General features: G+C 41.2%; 1 protein-coding gene across 1 annotated transcript in view; it reads right to left on the bottom strand.

Moving 5' to 3' along the window:
* LOC118986919 (vascular endothelial growth factor receptor kdr-like) overlaps window positions 1–21,634 on the bottom strand; it is a 163,915-nt gene that overhangs the window by 85,676 nt on the left and 56,605 nt on the right. Inside the window, exons 4-9 of the mRNA XM_037045971.1 lie at window positions 21,079–21,206; window positions 11,296–11,455; window positions 10,410–10,546; window positions 9,872–10,049; window positions 7,707–7,824; window positions 5,752–5,924 (exon numbers count right to left, since the gene is read on the bottom strand). Coding sequence (XP_036901866.1) covers window positions 5,752–5,924; window positions 7,707–7,824; window positions 9,872–10,049; window positions 10,410–10,546; window positions 11,296–11,455; window positions 21,079–21,206 — 894 coding nt within the window. The remainder of the gene's footprint in view (window positions 1–5,751; window positions 5,925–7,706; window positions 7,825–9,871; window positions 10,050–10,409; window positions 10,547–11,295; window positions 11,456–21,078; window positions 21,207–21,634) is intronic.

Raw genomic sequence — 21,634 nt, forward strand, 5'->3', positions numbered from 1 at the left:
GCTTGATATTGTCCCAAAGTTCCCTTAGACTTTCTTCACTTTTTAAAATTATTTTTCACTCTGATACTCCACTTGGGTGATTACTGCATCTTGTCCTGTAATTTGCTGCTTTGATTCTCTGCTTCATCTAACTTGATGCTGATTCCTTCTAGTGCATTCTTCATTCCAGATATTGTATTTTTATTTCTGACTGGTTCTTTCTTATGGTTTCTATGTTGTTTTTAATGCTCACTATCTCTTTAAGTTTTCACTGACATCATCCATTCTACTAATGTCCTCAAGCATCCTTATAACCATTAGTTTAAACTCTGCATCTGGTATTTTGGTTGCTTCCGTTTCATTTAATTCCTGTTCTGGGTATTTCTCCTGTTTGTTTGTTTTTTCATTTGGGGCTTATTTCTTTGTCTCCCCATTTTGTCTTTGTGTATTAGGTAGATGTGTTAACTTGTTTTGATAGTTTATGATAAGAGTGTTTTGTTGAGCTCAGTGGCACACTCTTACAGATTGCCTAAGCTCAGGGTTCCAATAATGTTTCTTATGAGTTATGTACACCCTCCTTTTGTAGTTGTATCTTGAATGCTTTTGGCCCTGTTGTGGGTGGAATTAACCATTCAGGTTGGTTGACTATAAGGATAAACCATGATCACCATCTGAAGTGGAGTTGTTCCCTGCAGGGTCTGGTCCCTGCTGGAATCCCCCTTTGGGTCTATCCCTTGTGTGGCTAGTTGGGTTGACCTCTGGTGTGGTCTGAAGCCTACCTCTGGTTCTCTTAGTCTAGATCCACTTGGGTGCAATTCAGGTACAAGTCATTTCAGACATTACATACAACTGACCTTGGGCTACCTGTTTGGAGCTTCCACAGTCTTCACTGTTTGTGGCTGGGTCTACTGGGCCTAGTTCTGCATGAGATGGGCTGTTCCATATATGAGGGTCAGCTTCCTCCAGCTTAGAACTGGAGCAGATATGTAAAATGTCCAAGGCTCCCTGAAGTTTGCCTCCACCTCTCAGCTATTCTGCCTCCACCTGAGGTTGTCTGGTCTTCCTCCAGAGCCCACCAAAGAAAGACTATAGAGTTGGTTCAGGTGACCCATGGACATTTCTACAAGTTGTGAATTTGGTAGGGCAGGACAACCAGGGTCAGGAGAACAGAGGTAACGGAAAAGTGGCCCTTACCACAGAACCAAACCACTTATTCTCTGCCAGAGTCTCCAACTGTAACTCCCCCTGGAGGTGTGTGCTATACTTTCAGGTTGGGTGCAGCCAGCCATCCCCTCTGCAGAGGCAAACTCAGCTAGGCACAGCCACTGGGGTCAGGAACAGATCAAAAGAGTCTCCCACTGGGGATGATGCCACCCGAGTCCACAGGAGGGGAATAAGCACTTCATTCTATTCCTAGACAATAGCCTCCAAGAGATTCATATTCTGACTGTCTTAGCTCTGAGCCACTGTCTCTCCCCCCATGAAAATGAGCTGGGGAGTACTGAGTACCCAAACAGTCTCCTATTGGGGGTGATACCTCAAGCCTATAGGATGGGGGAGGACACTTTTTCCTCTTCTCTAGGTAGCACAGGCTGAGTTAGCAGGGGAGATAGGAGTGCTTACCCTCTGCAATGTAACCACACAACCCAGCATCCTCCCATCTGATTCCTGGACAGAAGTTTTCCCAGGAGACACACTCCAAAAGTCTGAGCTCTGCACTGCACTCTGGTCCCCCTGTGTGGCTGAACTCAGCATTACAGGTCTGGCCAAGTGATTCAGCAAGTACTACCTGTTCACTGTTACTGTGACATGGAACATTGAGGAATATGAACACAATCCTATCCAGGTCTGAAGCTGACATAAGTATTAATCAAAGAATTGCAGCAAAGGACAGAAGCATAAGGACAAGATTCTGGGCTTTGTCTCTGAACTATATTTGTGCAACAGTATATATGGCAAACACTTTTTGTTTTTTCTTTCTTTTCCCTTTCATCCATAGTAATAGATTTTAAAACAGAACATGGTTGCTTATTTAAAGACTATGTTTTTTATCCTCTTTCACAGCTAGGGTGATCATGTGACCAAGTGCTGGTATGTGTGCAAATTCTTTATCATGTCCTTAAATGGTAGAGCAGGAGTTCTTCTTCCCCATTTGGTGGCAGAGAGCTGTCTCGGACCATATGGGTGAGAACAAGACTTTGGGAACAGCAGAACAACAAGGATCCTGGATCACTGACTGTGGTGGTTACATATTCTCTTGTTTAAGTCATAGATGTTTTTTTTAAATACTTTATGAGTTTTCACATATTTAAGAAATTGTTTTTAAAAGAATTTATTTATTAGAGAGAGGAGAAGGAAAAGAGAAAGAGAGGGAGAGAAACATCAATGTGTGGTTGCCTCTTGTGCGCCCCCTACTGGGCAGCTGGCCTTGCAACCCAGGCATGTGCCCTGATTGGGAATCGAACTGGTGACTCTTTGGTTCACAGGCCCGTGCTCAATCCACTGAGCTATATCAGCCAGGATAAGAAATTATATTTACTTTGTTATATTAATATTGTTCATTCTTATTGAGGTATAATTGGCATGCAACATTACGTGAGCTTCAGGTGTACAACACAGTGATCTGATACATGTATACACTGAAACACGATCACCACATTGCCTGGTCCTTTTTATTTTGAGTCTGTGAAATAACAGACTAATCTCTTATTTTACTGACAGAGAAGATTTACATCCAAGTTCTGGCTGCTTTCTAACACACTATGCGACACCTTGGATAAATCACTTTCTCACTCTAGACCTCATTTTCCCCACATCTTTAGAATGAAAAAGATAATGGTGCAGAATTAAATGATCCTATGCTTTGAACTAGCTGGGTGACCCTAAGTGAGTTATTTGTTCTCTTTTGACCCTTATTTCCTAGATTTTTATTTGGAGTAATGTTTTCCCATTTGGCCTGACAGGTTACTCCTGCTAGGCTGTGTTGCTGTGCTGCTTTTCATTTCCTCTACTAGAACATACCAGGGGGCACCCTGATAACCCAGGAATTTAAAAACTAATAACAAAAACTAGTATATTTATTCTTAGATGTTTAAGCTTCAGTCACCTTCAAAGTACTCTCCATTTGATCCAATACACCTATTGAGATGTTTTTCCACCGCTCAAAATAGTTTTCGAACTTGTTAATTTTGATGCCTTTTAGTATTTCTGCTGGTTTTTTTGTTTCCCCTTTTTCCACATTGGCAAAATGTTTCCCTTTGAGAATGCTTTTCATCCAGGGAAACAAACAAAAAAGCCACCCAAGGCAAGATCAGGTGAATAGGGTGGGTGGGGTACAGCGGCCATGTTATTTTTGGTCAAAAAGTGCTGAACACTAAGCACAGTATGGGAAGGTGTGCTTGTAAGTCACCCATCATGAAATGGGCAAACATGTAGAAAAATTCTTCCAAAAAATACACTGAAGCCGAACATGGCTAAAGATGGGTTCCTAGAACACTCACCTAGTGGGGGAAACCTATACTACAAGGGGCTAGCCTCCAGAAGATGATTCCAGTTTTGGGGGGTCCCCTCTTGTATTCAGGTTAAAAAGAAAAAACATAGTTATTCCTTAATAATGTACCCCATAGCTGTATTGCAGCACTGTGCATCCCTCTCTATATGGGTGCTTACATCAGACTCATTATCTGATTCTCTCAGGACCAAAAAGTGGTGTCCAGATTTCTTCTCAGGTAACCAAGGGATAGTGTAGGGAGCCAATGTAGAGACTGCAGACTTATACCCCCAAGCCCTGCGTGCCTGCAGATCAACTATTTCTTTGGACATCAATGGACTATGAGAGGCAAGTGTGTGCTGTGATGATAAGAACAGAAAACAAAACATTATCAGGATATTCTGTAAGGACATGGGAAAAGAGATCACAGCTGGTGGCTAGCCCCTTAGTTCCTTATCTGCCATAAGCAGAATTTTTTTTGCCCTGAAAATACTCTGAATTGAGTCGGTTTAATAAGTTGGTATCAGTAAGGCATCAGTTGGAAGCCTATGATCAAAAAAGAAAAAAGAAAAAGCAGAAAACATGGTCTTGAGAAAGTACAAACTATACAGCATTTGACCAGAGAACCCCTAGGACGGATAGGAGTTACTGGGGTTTTGCTGCCATCTTTCCTTCCTCTTCAGATATCTTACTGGTGAACTCCCGAGCCAAAGAGCAGGTTCAGCACAGAGGGAACAGAGAGAAAGTGATAGTGGTGGGTAGGGATGTGGAATTTTGTTCTTTGTTTTAGTTTGGCATTCATTGGACTAGTTAGAATGGTCTATGTCCTGACATCTGATGTAGAAACTATTTTTTGAGAACTAGGATGCCTACACCATGCTGCTTAAAGTACTGCTATTCAACAATTTTGGCAGAAGACCATGATAGAAGATAAGGAAATAAGGTAGCAAAGCATGAGACTTTATTTACCTCAAGTGATTTTTATGACAGCCTTGTGAGGAGGGTCTCATGATGCTTATTTTAGAGATAATAAAACAGGATCATAAGGGCAAAGTGAATTGCTATGGTCACATGGCCAATGAGGGCTTAGTCAGAGAATCTGGGTTTGAGAATAGGTTCAAAGAAAGGGTCAACACCCCTTCATTATGTGCCCACCTGACTGCCAGGATGAGAAGGGATAAGTCTGACTTAAGAGACTAGCAGAGATGGCAAAGAGGCATCAAGTGCTCACCCCAATGTCCAGACTGGAACTTCTCTAATCACGACAGTTATGATAGTGGTGGTACCTATTTTTAGTTCTTCAAATGAGCCTACTCTTTTTGATATTGGAAGGCCCAGAGAAATCTAGGAAACATTCATAGTAAGCAAGGATGGACAAATAACATAGATAATCCAGGGTCCATGTAAAACAAAAATGCTGCATAAAAGTCTAGCAAGCTTCCCTCACTCAAACCACGATCCTTTGCAAAGTTTTGGTGTTGAGGGAAGAAACGATGGGAAGTCATAGTCCTAGAGCCATGTAATGACCCGCCTGGCTTCTCTGTTTTATTCTCCCCTCTGATGAAACAAGGCTTAAAAAAAAAAAACCCAAAGGACCGGTCTATCCAAGAATGGCTCTTAATTTCTCACACACTTCCCTTTTCCTTACCAGAAGCCCAACATGTAAGTGAGAGGTAAGCTACGCTGCTCATAATAGCAGGAAGGTCTTCTGCTGGAAGACAATGCAGAAACAGAGAGACTAAAATAGAGCATTGGTTTGGGGGAAGTGATAAGCTAGCCAAGTCACATAGGCTTTCGAGCCACTAGATAAAAACCGGAGTAAGGATATTATGAAGCAGACCGTGGCAGCTGTGCTCAGAATGCCTGACTATATCATTTTGTTCTACTTCCCAGGGATATCAGCAGGAATGGGTCTAGGATAAGGCACAGAAGATAATGTAACCCTCTTTCCAGTCAGCTTTATGTACAGTAGCAGGTACCGACATGGAGTTTTGGCTCTTCCCTCCTCAAATTACATTTCTCAATATGAAGAGACCAACTTTAAGGGTCTTTGGTAAGAGAAAATGATAGGAAATGAATTCATCAAAGATCTGAAAATTCTTTCAGCATAGAAGGCTAATCTGAAAACACTTGGTGACCAAAAAGTTCCTTCAAAACTCCTGTCCCTGTGTGGCCAAGGCAGTTCCTATTGTGTTCCTGCCTTGAATTTTTCTTATAACATTTTTCTTTATCAAGACAAGAACCTGTATTCATTTTGCGTGTTCTAAACCCCAGCAACTCACCATTGACAATCAGTTGTATGGTGAGGTTTCTGTAGAGTCCGTGCTTGGTGTTGCTCAGAGCAAAGGTGTAGTTACCAGCATGCTTTACATTCACTTCCAGGATTGTGAGTTTGTACTTAAGAGGATCAGGCTGAAAGGTATGGTTTGCTGGGAGTGGTTTGCCATCTTTGTACCTGTGAGGAACAGGGGAGGCATGGTTAGTACAGTGCCAGCCTCTAGAAAAATCCAACTTTCTCCTCCAGGAGCATTTTGGTTATGCTTCATCACAATCAGCACGGAGAGGCAAATCAGTAGAACCCTCTCCATAAAATTTCCAGGCTGGAGCACCTTTGTACAGCCACGGTGGTAGTAAACAATTGCACCTGTTTCTTCCTTTTCCTTAATGGTCTAAACATTTTGAAAGTGGCCTCACACACGCTTCCATTTCTTGACTTTCTATCCATTCCTTAACACTTGAAACTTGGATTTTTCTCCCTGACACTCATTCAAAATCACATTCTCCAATTTTAGCAGCATTACCCTATTTATCAAAGCAAGTGGTCTGTCAGTCATCATTACTCTCAGATCTTCTAGACTGTTTGGCTTCAGGGATCAGGTCTTCCTCCCTAGCTCTTGGGACATTGTTCTCATCATTGTCTCTCTCTTCTTCACTGACTCTCCTTCCATTTCCTTCCCCCTTAAATGTGTGTGCCCTACTGAGCAAGCACCGAAAATACTTGAGCAGACAGCTGAAATAAGGAGAGAGGGTGCTTTTGATAAGAAATTTCAGAGCTGCTAATGACCTGAGTATATATATAGGGTATTGTGCAAATATCAGTAGTAGCAGAATAAAGGCTTAACCTCACCAATCTAAATGTGCCCCTGGATTCTGCGTTTGGACTCTTTTCTCTCTGTGCATTCTACCTGGGTGCATTCATCCACTCCCAGTTGATGCTCCCCAGTTTCCAGCTTCAACATGTAGCTCCAGACTGTTAATAGCTGCAGCAGTCTCACACATCACCAAACTTGAAAACTGCAAAGCACTTCTAATCCTTGGGCTTTGATTCATACGTCTAATTGGCTACTGAATCCTAAAGAGTGTACCTGTGCAATGTTTCCCAAATCTATTCTGTATATTCCCATGCTTCCAGATTATGCAGGCCCCTACACCCTCACAGGAACTATTGCTGTAATAACTGCATAAACTGGTAGCTATTTCTCCAGTCTTTCTCCATCTGAAACTATATGACACATCTAAGGCCACATTAATCTTCCCAAAGCTTAGCTTCAAATCCAGCACTCATTGCTGCAGGGCATTCAATGGTTCTCTACTGACTACTTGAATAAGCTATAGAGATTTTTTACAGAATAATTTATTACTTATTCCTCAAAAAATTCTATAACATAGGACATTGCCACCCAACTTTTACAAAAAAAAAAACACTAAATCTTAGAGTTTAAGTAACTTGCCGGGTAACTTGATGAACTAGAATTGGAACAGAGGTTTTTCTGGCTCAAAAGCCCATATTCTTTCTATTGTATTACTTCTTACCCTTCAACGGCCTTTATTAGACTGGGTACAATCACCTTCGAAACTCCTTCCAAATTTGAGATTGTGGAATTCTACAATGGCCTTGGCTAACTTCCCAGCCTTATCTCCTCCTCTCTTTTCAGAATACAAAACTCATTTTTCCCCAATACATGAGAAATCAATAAAGGAAAGAGGAAACAAGCAAAGAAACCTGCAGAGGAGGAGATAAAGCCCTAGTTCTTGAGGCTGTGAGTGTCCTGAAAGTAGGGTGGGGGTTAATTATATCCCTTTTTTCTTTTATTTTCCTTTCCTTTTTTTTGTTGGGGGGGTGTCTGCTGTATGATTGGCTCTCAGTGAGATGTATTGAAAGAACAGCTCTGAAGAGGTGGGGGAAAATAAGAGGCTCTGGGAAACCAAAACAGCTAGGAAAGAAGATCCTACGTACCAGGTCACATTGGGGCGAGGGAAAGCGTCCACCCTCACTCCCATTTTGAGCACACTTTGTCCAGCTGTCACTTCATAAATGCGGCTTCTCTTGTAGCTCACATTGAGGAATGGTTTCTCTGAAAGCAAAACAGGGATGGCGTCAGAAGAAGTAGGTCTAACTGAATCCCAACTATGTTTAGTCTTCTCATTTGTAGTCACATCCTTTCTGGTCCCAGAGGGGTCCATCTTGATTGTCGTAGAGTGGTGTTTTTCAGTGTGGATTGTGGGGAGACGCTGTTGGCATTTTTAAAAAGAGAATTCTTTGTTGTGCTATACTGTCCTGAACTGTGAAGTATGTTTATAATCCTTGCTCTGTTCAATCAATACCAGTAGTAACATCCAGCCATTTTGATGACAACAAAAAATGCTCTCATGCATTTCCAATGCTCCTGAGAGGCAGTACTGCCTGTGGGCTGAGAACCATGTGAGCAGACCAGTCATCTTGCTCATATTCCTTGTCAGGTGATTATTTAGACATTGGCAGGTAATGTGTTTATGAACAATAAAACAGAAGGAGAAGCCCTGGCTGGGGTAGCTCAGTGGATAGAGCACAGGCCTGCAAACCAGAGGATCGCGGTTTGATTCCCAGTCAAGGCACATGCCTGGGTTGCAGGCCTGTTCCCTGCAGGCCAGTTCCCAGCAGGGGATGCACAAAAGGCAACCATACATTGATGTTTCTCTCCCTCTCTCCTTCCCCTCTAAAGATAAATAAATAAAATCTTAAAAATAAAAATAAAAAAAATAAAAATAAAATAAAACAGAAGGAGAAATTAGCTAGGGGACTTCTAAGAAAGATTTTCAAAACTCAAAAAGCAACACAAGTTGTGAGATTTTCACAGTTCCCTGCCTTTAAGACATTATCACTGGCATATGGGGTATGGAATTGAGGGGCACTTTGAAAATACTGGGAATGTAAGAGTAAAACAGGGGAAGGAACCAGGCTTCTAAAGGACATTGATGATCCACTAAAGTCAGTTAGCACCGAAACTGTGAACCTCAGGATTCCTTGTTGTATAAGACAATTGTCCTTATTGCTTCAGCTATCTTTAGTGAGGTTTCCTCTTGCTTGATACTGAAGGCAATGCAGCTGATACCAGTGGCTCTATGGAACCCAGAGGTTGAGAGAACTAAAGTGGATTACCATATAAACCAGGATGTAGGGGTTGAACTGACCGTAAGTGTGAAATATCTTACTGCAGAATAAAGCCAGACAGTGTGTGTTAGTATTTTGAAGTATGTGTGTGCAGAGTTATTAGTATTTGTACCTTGAGGCTTTTATGTATACATGCAAATATTAAGTATGTTTATATAACTGCAAGGAGGGATATGGGTATTCATGTGTTTGTGAGAACGTGTATTAGTATGTGTGTGTGTATACATCTTTGTAAGAAAAGGCCATCACGAACACAGGGTAATCATGTTAAACTGAAGTTCAATTAATTCTTTCCACTAGCTAGATTCACTCTCAAACAGTATATTATCATGAGGAGGAAAATGAAGGCCAGGGAAGTGCAGCAAGTTGCCCAAGATTACACTGAAAATGGGCAAAGAAGATAGAATATTCAAGAATCTAATCTTTTGTTTGAAAAATTTCATTTATTTATTTTTAGAGACAAGGGAAGGGAGAGTAAGAAAGGAGGCAAAACATCAATATGTGGTTGCCTCTCATGCACCCCCTACTGGGGACCTGGCCCACAACCCAGGCATGCGCCCCAACTGGGAATCGAACTGGCAACCCTTTGCTTCACAACCTGTGCTCAACTCACTGAGCCACACCAGCTAGGGCAGAATCTAGGCTTTACATGTGCCAAAATACTAATAAGCTACTTCATCCTAAGCTCCTAAACCATACAACTGTAACTACTCAACAGGATGTAAAAGTATGTAAGTTAAATCACAATGCTTCCCAGCATCCAATGCCCATGGTGAAAGAACAGAAAAGGGGCTGCCTGACAATAGCATTTCTGATTTAAGCCCAAAGTATTGGGACTAGAAGCCCTTGAGACCATAATACTGGGAGAGCAAATGGGGTAATTTGCTGAGTGATTCCTTATACAGAGAGTGGGAAGAGGGTAGGTAGGCCAGTCCTCAGGGGGGAGAATCAAAAATGAAAATTTTACGTACTGTACACTGTGATGGTGACATTGGCTTGCAGGGCAGTGTTGTCCTCTTCTCTGCAAATGTACAAACCCTTGTCTTCCATAGTTACATTCCAGATAGTCAAGTTAGTATAGCTCTTGTACACATGGGACCCTTGGTCCAAGTGTCTTTTAATTTCACAACACTTGGGTGTTGTCTTGGACTGAGGGGTGGGAAAGAAAAAGGGAAAAATTTCAACTGATATTATTGAGCATTCCTAAGAGCCTCACTTGTCACAGCTTGACAGAAAGCCAAAGAAAATCCCTATGAAAAGCTCATACCATTTTTTGCACTTTTATTACATTATGTATGTTACTAATGAGCCATGATGTGTTGCGAAGTGAACTGCAAGTCCCCCACAAGACTGGCCTCCTTAAATGCAGAAGTTGCTTATTATCCACCTTTGTTAATCTGCTTAGCACTTTGCCTGGTTCTTGACCCAAAGTAGGAACTGAGTGGGAATGGCGGGGACAAAGGACGTGGGCAGATTTGTGAATATTTGGAGTAGGGACAGTGTCCTTACATATTGCCGATTGAACACCCAGTTCAGATTGATGCGTCCATTGAACGTGGTCTCTGCATCACACTGTAGGAAAAGGGTGTCTCCCACTAGAAGTCTCTGGTGGTTGTATTTGATGGAGATATTTTTTCTCTTGGTTTCTGGAAAATAGATGGCATGATACTGACAAAGAAGGCAAGAGACAAACATTTGGATTACGGAGTACTTCTTATTACGCTACAATTTCCCATTCTGTTTCTTAGATGAAAAATGTAGACTTGAAAACAAAGAAGAAGATTCCATGATTCAAAAACAGCTAGATAAGATTTTATATAAACTATATCAACAGGCTTGGTGGTGGTCAGGGTTATCTTCCTAGTTCTTTAAGATTTTTACTGAGAAGGATTCTACAATCCTGCCTAGGAAATTGTATGCCCAGTTTAATAACCTCTATACCAGGAAATTTTTCGTCCAACAGATCTAAAGCCATTAAGCCCTTCTGTGGCTAACTCGGCCACATTTCTGAATTCTGAGTACGAGGTCTTCCCTGACTTAGAAGTCCATCTCCAATTCTATACTAGGCAGCAATCATATAAAGCTCCAAGATGTCTATTATTTAGCTACAATAACCTTGTAAAAGCTGAGTATTTATTGCTAGACATTGATTTTATGGGTCAACTGATCTGGCAACTGAAAACAGCCCAAGAGAGAAATGTAGCGGAAGTTAGCCTGGGCTTTATCTACTGAGATACATACAGCTCTTAAAAGCACAAGCTTAGAATCCCTAGTTATTAAGTGCAATGGAAGTGATTGTAGCGGAAGTAAGGTTTACTTCACAACCACAAAGAGGAAGTGATTATGAGGAGCAACAGGATCTCATTCCCTCATCTAAAAGCATAGGATCACATACCTAGACGCTGTGGGAGATAGAATGATTTGTGTGTCTTCCCATTAACTTCAGCGACGCACTGGAGAATGCTGCTGTAGAAGTGGTAGGAGGGTCGGGTCACAATGAAGCCTCTCCGGGGATCCCACTTTTGGTTCACATAGGTGAACGTGGTAGGGTGGAACTGTGTGGCAAGGGAAGGAGGATAAAGGAAGACATACATGTAAAGTTCTCACCAGTTATCAGTATCACCCCCAAACCATCTGTTCTGAAGCCACTCATAGGAATGGCCTTGGCCTGTTCTCCCGTCCTGCCCCAGCTTCCTCTGAACTGAGTCTGTGCTGGCTCACCTTTGTTTTCTTGTCAGAGATTAGTACACTTCTGGCCTCAGAGTAGATACTCAACAAATAATAATTATACTAGTAAACACTTAGACGGCACTTACTATGTGCCAGGCACTGTATTAGCTCATTTAATCTTTACAACTCTATGAGGTAGATATTATTGTTACTTTCATCTTACAGATGAAGTCCATAGGGGATACCTTGCTTAACTAGTTGCTTATTATTGGATTAAATAGTAAGACTGGGATCTCTTCAGTTGGAATTGCTCAGACCCAAAGAGGCTATGCTGAGATTCATTAGGCCTTCTTTTAGGTTATGTGAGAGAATGGCAACTGCCAGGCTCCCAGGTTCCTCAACTGTTCATCAGGGGCCCTGATATGTACCAATACTCTGTTACTGTGGGTCGCTCCTCCTGCCTCATGGAAGGAAAAATGATAAAGAGTTTAAGGAACTTAGTGACCTATATGAACTCCATTTGTAGCTGGTACTTTCATTGATTCAATCAAACATTTAATATTTCATAGTATGTAGTATGGACTCTGTGCTAGGGATCCAATTGTAAACAGCATAGACTTATTCTAAGCTAGTGAGTTTGTAAACAGATCTGGATTACTAAATTGTCTTTTGGTTTATATAAAAACAATACATACCAATTTGAACAGTTTTCAAAAATATTAGAGAAAATAAAGAAAAAATCATGACCTGGAACCCCAAAAGAGCCACTAGGAACAATGAAATATTTATCAGTACTTACAGTCCATTTTCTATGTCTGTACACATTGTTACATAGCTGTACTTATAAAGTAAATACAATTTATCCTGTTATTTTTTATATTATATCATTAGCATGTTCTCATAGTATTAAAAACTCTTCATAACAATTCTAATGCTGATATAATATTGGTTATTCTGTTATTTAACCATTCTTTTCACTGTTAGATATTTATGTTATAATAATTGTTTTAAGATTTTATTTTTATTTATTTATGTATAGAGAGAGGGGATGGGAGGGAGAAAGAGAGGGAGAGTAACATCAATGTGTGGTCGCCTCGTGCACACCCCCTACTGGGGAACCTGGCCTACAACCAAGGCATGTGCCCTCAGTGGGAATCGAACCAGTGACCCTTCGGTTTGCAAGCCGACACACAATCCACTGAGCCACACCAGCCAGGGCTTTTATCATAATTTTTAATTTTGTTATTTAAAATAATGTGGCAATCAATATTTTTATGCTTAAATCTTTGCTTATTCACTGGACAATATCTTAAGATACATAATTATTGTGTCAAAGTGTACACAAACAATTTCTAGACACTTGATATCTTCTATCAAAGTTCATCACAGCAAGCATATACCAATTTATATTCATTGGTGTATAAAAATGAACCCTATATTTTAATGAAAATCTTTAAATTGAAGCATGGTCAGAGGAAGATGATAAGAACTATGAAGGTTCTGGAAGTCTTGTGATATAAGGAATAGTTTAAGAAGCAGGATATTTTTAGCCTGATGAAAGAGAACACTTGAGGATAGAAGGAGTAGGTGGGGTGCGTTGGCTGTTTTCTTGGTATTTGTGGGAGGGGCAGGTATTTGAAGAACTCTTATTTGGGAACTTGTGAGAAAAATCAAGTATTGACTAGCAAATAATCCTCAATACTGTGTTCTTCGATGAGTATAAGTGAGTAATGAATACTTTTTAAAAAGCTACTAAGAAACTACATTTGACACAATGTAAAAACTGTGAATGGCATTATATTATAATGATGTATTTGAAAAAGAACCAGCCTTTTGCCCACTGTACTCAGCAATCTATTTTTTCAAATAAAGAATGAATCAAACTAAGAAAAAGCATTGAACTTTTATATAAAACTTCAGAGGGTAAAATGGGATCAATAAGTGGACATGACAGTGACACCTATTTTGTCTCAATCAGATGGTGACCTCTCTTGTCACTGAAAGCACAGAAACAAGAGCTGGATGACTATTTGTCCAGGGTGCTATAAAATAATTTTTTGTTTCAGGTGGCAAATTAGTCTCCAAAGTCTCTTCCAGCACTGAGGTTCTATACCTTTTTGGCTCTTGGTTCAGTTCTCTTATTGTTACCAAACAGGACCTACTCAGAGCCTTATTCTTAATCTCTGAATGAGGTCACCACCTTTTGTCTAATAACACAAAACCTAGTGTTGAAAGTATATCACATTTCTTTTTAGTTTCATGTTATTTTTAGCTTCTTAAGTACTACCTCTTGAATTAAAACATTTAAAATTATTTTTCAAAAAATCACTTTTCACCAGAATCTTTGTTGTGCCCCTTTGAGAAGCCCTTATATCATTAGTAATTTCACCATAACCTAAATGTAGTTAGCTACCAGACACTAATGTCCCAGAGAATCTGAACCCCAAAATTGTAGCATGGAATAAGGGAAACTCAAATAACATATGGGATGAATCCCAAAAAAGGAAGCTTAGAAAGTAACTGCACTCAGTAATCAAGGAGAGTTAAAACCCTTGAGTTTATTGCATGTTTATGCAGAAATTCAGAGTAATAGTGGGATACTAAAATATTATACAATGTGACTGCAGACTAGAAATAAAGACTCTGTGTCTAAATTTTTTCCCATTTGATCAACTATAGCCTCAGTCCTTAGAAAGCAATTCATTCACCTAATGAATCATATACATCAGTGGTTCTCAAAGAGTGGGGGGGGCAGGGAGGATTTTATTCCCAAGGGGACATTAGGCAGTATCTGGAGACATTTTTGGTTGTCGCAACTGGGGGGCATGTGTTGCCCCTGGAATCTAGTGGGTAGAGGCCAAGGATTCTGTTAAGCATTCCCACAATGCACAAGATAGCCCCCACCTTACGACAAAGAAGTATCTGACACCACATATCAATAGTGCCAAGGTTAAAAAAAACTCTGCTGTTAGATTCCACTTCCAGAATCTCTCTTCCTTCCCTTCATTCTAAATTACATTTTCTTTATCTATATTAGACACATCATTACCTATATTAGGCACAATTGCTCAGAATAGGACACTCCTCTTGTTATTATCTCTACCCTTTCCCACTAACCAGCCCTGACATCCCTCTCGCCACTATAGAAACACGTGCTTTCACTGTGTAGATTGTAGGAGAGCTGTCATTCTCACACAAATCCTGCCTCTCTGCCACAGTGATTGGTCTAGAAGTGGGCATCAAATTTTAGGTTAGGACATCAAAACACTTCCCTGTGATTATTTTCTAAATTGCAGTCAGATAAATATTGCCTATCAGTTCTTCTCTGGCAATAAAGACTTGGGGACTGGACTTTCGGTTAAGATGGAAGCATAGGTAAACATGCTTTGCCTCCTCACACAACCCCAGAAAGGATTACAATTAGATCTCAAAACAAGTAACAGCCAGAACCATCAGAAAACTGAGCTGTATGGAAGTCTGACAAACAAAGATTTAAAGAAGCCACATTCGTCCAGACAGGTAGGAAGGGAGAAGATGAGGAGATGCAAAGATGGGTGAGAGGTGCAGAGACACAGTATGGCATGAAGAAGTGGCGATGGCAGAATGAGCAGTCCCACATTCACATGTGGTATATAAAAATTGGGAGGGATATCTTGGAGTGAGCAATCCCAGCACCAGGCCAGACTACACAACCCAGGGTTCCAGTGCCAGGAAGATAAATCTCCATAACTTCTGGCTGTAATAACCAGTGGGAGTTGGGGCAGGGGAAAAAATGCCAGATTTTCGGGAGACTCCACTTAAAGGTCCCACATGGTCTTAAAGCATACACAGACTCCGCTGAGATTCAGCACCAGGGCCACGCCTGAAAGTGCACCAGTAGCACAGGGCAAGTGCTGGGCAAACCTCCAGAAGCCAAGCAGTGGCACAGTCCCCTTTCGGAGTCCTCCCCCACACAGAGCCACAAAATGGTAAAGTGGGTTGCCCTACCCTGGCGATTACCTAAAGTTCTGCTCCACACAATTTATAGGTGCCTTTTCTACAATAGGCCACACTACTGAGATGGGGAGTCAAAGCAGCTCTACCTAATACACAGAAACAGACAAAGGGAGGCTGCCAAGTTGAGGAGACAAAGAAATATGGTTCAAATGAAAGAAGAGATCAAAACTCTAGAAAAAGAACCAAGTGACAAGAAGCTCGCCAACCTATCAGATGCAGAGTTCAAAACACTGGTGACTGGGATGCTCAAAGAACTCACTGAGTACAGCAACAAAATGAAAAAGATCCAGGAAGAAATGAAGGGTACAGTAAGTGAAATTTAAAAAATCTAGCCCTGGCTGGTGTAGCTCAGTGGATTGAGCACGGGCCTGCGAACCAGACAATCGCAGTTCGATTCCCAGTCAGGGCACATGCTTGGGTTGCAGGCCAGTTTCTGGCAGGGGTCAGTTCCCTGCAGGGGATGCACCAGAAGCAACCATACATTGATGTTTCCTTCCTCTCTCCTTCCCTTCCCCTCTAAAGATAAATAAATAAAATATTTAAAAAAAAATCTACAGGGAACCATCAGTGGAGAGGATGAAACTGGGATTCAAGTCAATAATTTGGAACATAAGGAAGAAATAATCATTCAACTAGAACAGCAAAAAGAAAAAAGAATTTTAAAAATGAGGCTAGTATAAGGTGCCTCTGAGACATCTCTGAATGTACCAACATCAGAATCATAGGAGTGTCAGAAGGAGAAGAGGAGCAGTAAGAAATTGAAACTTATTTGAAAAAATAATGGAAAAAAAAACTTCCCTAATTTGGTGAAGGAAATAGACATACAAGTCCAGGAAGCACAGAACATCCCAAATAAGTTGGACCCAAAGAGGACTACACAAAAATACATAATAATTAAAATGCCAAAGGTTAAAAATAAAGACAGAGTCTTAAAAGCAGCAACAGAAAAGGAGACCGTTACCCACAAAGAAGTTTCCATAAGACTGAGGGCTGATTTCTTAAAAGAAACTTTGCAGACTAGAAGGGACTGGCAAGAATTATTCAAAGTGATGAAAAGCAAGGACCTACACCCAAGATTGGTCTATCCAGCATAGCTATCATTTAAAATGGAAGAGTGGATAGAGTTATTCCTAAACAAGGTAAAGCTAAAGGAGTTCATCATCACCATGCCATTGTTAAATGAAATGTTAAAGGGACTTATGTAAGAAAAAGAAAGTCAAAACTATGAATGTTATTAAAAGGGCAACAAATGCACAACTTTCAATGACTAAATCTAAAAAAAAAGCAAATAAGCAGAACAGGAATACAATCTCAGATATGGAGATCACATGAAGGGTTATCAGCTGGGAGGGTAAAGGGTACAGGGATTAAGAAGCATAAATGATAGGTACAAAATATACAAGGGAGACAAAAGAATAGTATAGGAAACAGAGAAACCAAAGAACTTATAAGCACGAGCCATGGACATGTACTAAGGAGGGGATTGCTGGAGGGAAGGGGTACTGGGCAGAGGAGGACAAAGGGGGAAAAGGTGAGACAACTGAAATAGCATAATCAATAATATATCTTTTTTAAAAGACAATGCCCTGTAGATGACCACATCCCATTTGTGAAAGAAGCAGGTCTGTGGCATTCAAAAGAGGAACTGTTACTGAATGCATGTCCTAGCCCTACTCTTTCTTTTGAAATACACTTTCCATTTCACCTAAGCCAATTCTAATATGTTAGGCTTTGTTCAATTTTGTTGACTTTCGACCAATAATCCTGGCTGCTCCTTCATGTGTTCATTCATCTACTTGTGTTCTTTGCCCAATTATCCACCAAAGGTGCATCTACTTATTCAGCAGGGCGCAGATCATCAGCAGTGCAGCTCCTCAGCGAGCAAAGACTGACTCAGGAAAGTATTCTCTTTCTCCTCTGCACTCCCACTGTGGTCAGTACATATAAACATCGAATAGAGCACTTAAGTCAAACAAACAACAATTATTAAGAACAGTATGAAGTCTCCTTCCAGAACACACACACACACACACACACACACACACACACACACACAGATACCACACTATTTGGAAGGTAGGCATTGAACTCTGAGAACATCAAGTGTGGATATTAAATAAGATAAGGCAAGTCAAGCTCTCAGTAAAATACATGGCACTGGTAATGACTTCTAGTGGGTTGAACAGAGACCCCCCCCATTAAAAAAGATACATCTACCCAGTTGGGTTATTTATAAAAGGAATCTTTACCAATATAATTAACTTAAGGATGTTGAGATGAAAATATCCTGGACTAGGCTAGGCTCTAATGATATGTGACCATGTAAAAGAAAAGACACACAGAGAAAGAAGGGAGAAGGCCATGTAAACACCAAGGCAGGAATCAATGCTATGCACCCACAAGCCAAGGGATGTGTGGAGCCACCAGGCACTGGAGAAGGCAAGGAAGGATCCTTTCACAGAGCCTTCAATGGGGGCACAGCCCTGCCAGCACTTTGATTTCAGACTGCCACCTTCTCGACCTGTGCGAGAAAATGTTTCTGTAGTTTAGGCCACTCACTTTGTGGTGATGTGTTATGGCAATTTGCTGTTACCATGTTTGGCCAGTGTTTGTCACAGAGTAGACTTGTAAATGTGTTGGACTGAAGCAAATTATATTGAATGTGTCCTCAGGAATAGTTCTGTTTTCCTCCCTTCGTGAAGTTGGCTTTATTTACTATTACCATTGGGAAAACACCCTTGAATATATTGTTAATTTGGTTTTAAATGAAGCTCACTTTTCCTAAAGCTACAATTTCAGAAAAGGAGCACTCTTCTCTCTCCTGCACCTGTGGCTGAGTCATGGAAATCCAGTGATGGAACTGAAATGCAAGAAGGGGAATGCAGATATCTATGTGGGTCTTGTGAGAGACGATCATAGCAGTAAACACTCAAAGAAGAAGTCAAATTCCACTTCTAATAATCATAATTAGACAGCGCCTTCACTTATATAACCTATTGCATTTTACAAGGGATAATCCACATTCAGTGTCCTAAGTAAGTAGTTAAGGATCGTTATCCCACCTACACTTAGGTTTCCTCATTCCTAGTCCAGAACTGCTCTCTCTGTGGGTGTAAGGACACTGACCTGATTCTAGAGACCAACTCAAGAGCTATTTACAGTGTGATGGAAATCCCTCTTACATGTTCTTCAGGGGCACCTTTTTTTTTATCCTCACCTGATGAGTTTTTTTATTGCTGAGAGAGAGAGAGAGAGAGAGAGAGACATCAGTGTGAGAGAGAAACACTGATTGGCTGCCTCCCTTATGTGCCCCAATTAGGGAATAAACTGGCAATCTAGACATGTGCCCTGACTAGGAATCAAACCTGCAACCTTTTGGTGTATGGGACACCACTCCAACCAACTGAGCCACACCGGCCAAGGCGGGACACCCTTCAATCCACCTGTCAGATCACAGTAGCCAAGCTTCAAGCTAAAAGTAGTGTCTAAGGGTTGAGGTAGGGTCTTCAGTTCAAAGCTCTTTAAAAGGCAGCAGTAAGATGAATTTTGGTTTCAGAATACAATGAGATAATAAAGAAGCTAACTTGAACTGTGGGAAATGTTGGTGCAAACAAAGTGAAATATTATGGGTTGGTATTTTTGAATCCCCTTTTAATGGAAGGGAATGATTTCTGGATACCATGAGGTTGCCTATTCTAATTAAACCAGCAAAGGCCTGAGGAAAAAGTGAATCTCGGGTATGCCTCTTCCATACTCTGACATATCATCTGGAGGTAAACTGGCTGCCTACGAGGGTTTAATTTTAGAAAAGGATGTTTTAAATTAGACAGGTCAGTCCCTTCCCCACCTAGTGTTTCCTTTTAGCAGAGGAAAGAGACATAGTGACTCCAAGTCCCACCAAAGGGTCCTGGTGGGTGGGCCAGGACACCCTCGCTGCTTACTAGGTAGAGGAAGGATGAGGTGGCCAGCCAAGCACATAAACTCTACAGCAGACTGCATCCTCCCTGCTCCACCCATTCCCCCACGCCACTGCTTCTTTCTGGACCAAATCCCAAAGACAAGGAGTACCTTCCTTTTCCCTTGAGAAAGAGCCAGAAGAATGTCCCAGAGAAGAGTGGGAGCTCATGGTTCAGTGGGGGGAGGATGACAGCATGGCCCTGAGGGCTGCTCCTCTGAATGTACAATGGACTTTTCTAACAACCTAAGGGGCAGATAAGCCTGGAAAGAGGAGCACAGTGTGGTCTTCAGGGAATGGCTAATGGACTCCAAGGTCTTGAGGAACTTTTTAAGAGATTAAATTCTTCTGCCCATGGGCTTTTGCACCTTCTTTTGCCACACATCAGCTGTTGCTACCAGACACAATTTCCAGGCTGATCCATCTCTCAGTTTTCACAGCTGTACTGGCAGAAGGCATTGGGACAATGTTGACGCTCCCTCTATCTAAGGAAAGTGAAATGATCTTTGTCTGCTGCTGTGAGAGGTTCACAGCTTTTTCCTAACATGAAAGTGAGAAAGGGCTTGGGAGCAGAGGAACAGTGCATCTAGGAGGGGAGCAGAGGTAGCCTGCCACACTGAGGAAGGCCACACAAATAATAGCTGGAACACTAGACAGGGAATCAGAACATCTATTTTTTAAAGATTTTATTTATTTATTTTTAGAGAGAAGGGAAGGGAGGGAATAAGAAAGGGATAGAAACATCAATGTGTGGTTGCCTCTCACGTGGCCTCTACTGGGGATGTGGCCTGCAACCCAGGCATGTGCCCTGACTGGGAATCGAAGTGGTGACCCTTTGGCTCACAGTCTTCACTCAACCCACCAAGCTACACCAGCCAGGGCAGAAAACCTATTTTTACTTTTCACCGTGACCTTTTCAAATAAGCAAGTTTTTCCTTTTCTCTAAGCCTACATACCTCATATGTAAAATGGAAATACTAAAACCAGCTCTATCCACTTTACAGAGTAGTTATGTGTACAGCTCCGAGAGGGTGATGCACATGAATGGGTTTACAATTTCTAGTGATGTCACACAACTATGGATGCTGAGGGCTTTGGTGGCTATGGAGGTGATCTACAAGGGACATATGTTACTGCACTCATCACCAAGATTGACTTAACTAATCAAGCTACATGGGCGGGCTTACCTTCCCTCTCTTATCCTTGTATATTTCTCTGAAAACTATCCTCCATTTTCTCTCTATTTCAGAAAAAAAGCCCTCTGGTCCAAGACCTGTAGACATGGACAGCACTTATGTCTAGTCCACATGGGGTCTCATAAAACATCTAAGCATCTATCATATTTATCATTAGTTTTTATAAACCTCTCATGGTGATACTCATCCAAGGTAAAAAAGTAGTATGTCTGCTTCTATATGCTGCCCCAAAGAGGCAGACATGGCATACCCGGAGCAAGTACCGGGAATGAAACTGAAACACTGTCCCTTACTCTTTTTTACATTTCATACTTGAGTTAGCAACAAGTCCTCTATCTGACACCCCCAAAATGCAACTTACCAACTGAAGCTTGACACTGACATCAGGAGAAGTGACTCGGCATGGCACAACCACCTCTTGGGTATCAGTAAACACAGTGATCACCAGTGGCATTTCGTAGTAGGTCTCCACAAAGGTCTGGTTGTCATCTGCAGGGGGTGAGAAATCAGATCAGCACTGGTCTTTTCATCAGGATAAAAATCCATAGTTTTTATATGACCCTTGGAGATCATTATACTTAGTTGTCATTTTATACAAGGAGAAATGAAGATTCAGAGAAGAAAAAGAACTTAACAAGGGATACAGTCAGGACTTAGAACTCAGGTCTCCTAACTCCAAGCCAAAATATTGTTTTTCACAAGAGCCAGCTAAGAACACCAGGAATTTTTCAAATTTGTGTGGGAAACATCCAGGGTGTGTTTTTTTAATGATTTGCAATGACAGAGACCAATGGGTTTACGGTGACCACCCTCACCATTACCATACCCCAAACACAAGAAAGGAATCCCTCTTTATCTGATGAGATTTTCCAGAATTGGGTATCAGGACCACTCCTTCTCTACCAATAAGCTTTTCT

This window comes from Sturnira hondurensis, unplaced genomic scaffold (assembly GCF_014824575.4).
Source record: "Sturnira hondurensis isolate 20B ecotype Veracruz unplaced genomic scaffold, ASM1482457v3 Scaffold0004711, whole genome shotgun sequence".
Taxonomy (NCBI): domain Eukaryota; kingdom Metazoa; phylum Chordata; class Mammalia; order Chiroptera; family Phyllostomidae; genus Sturnira; species Sturnira hondurensis.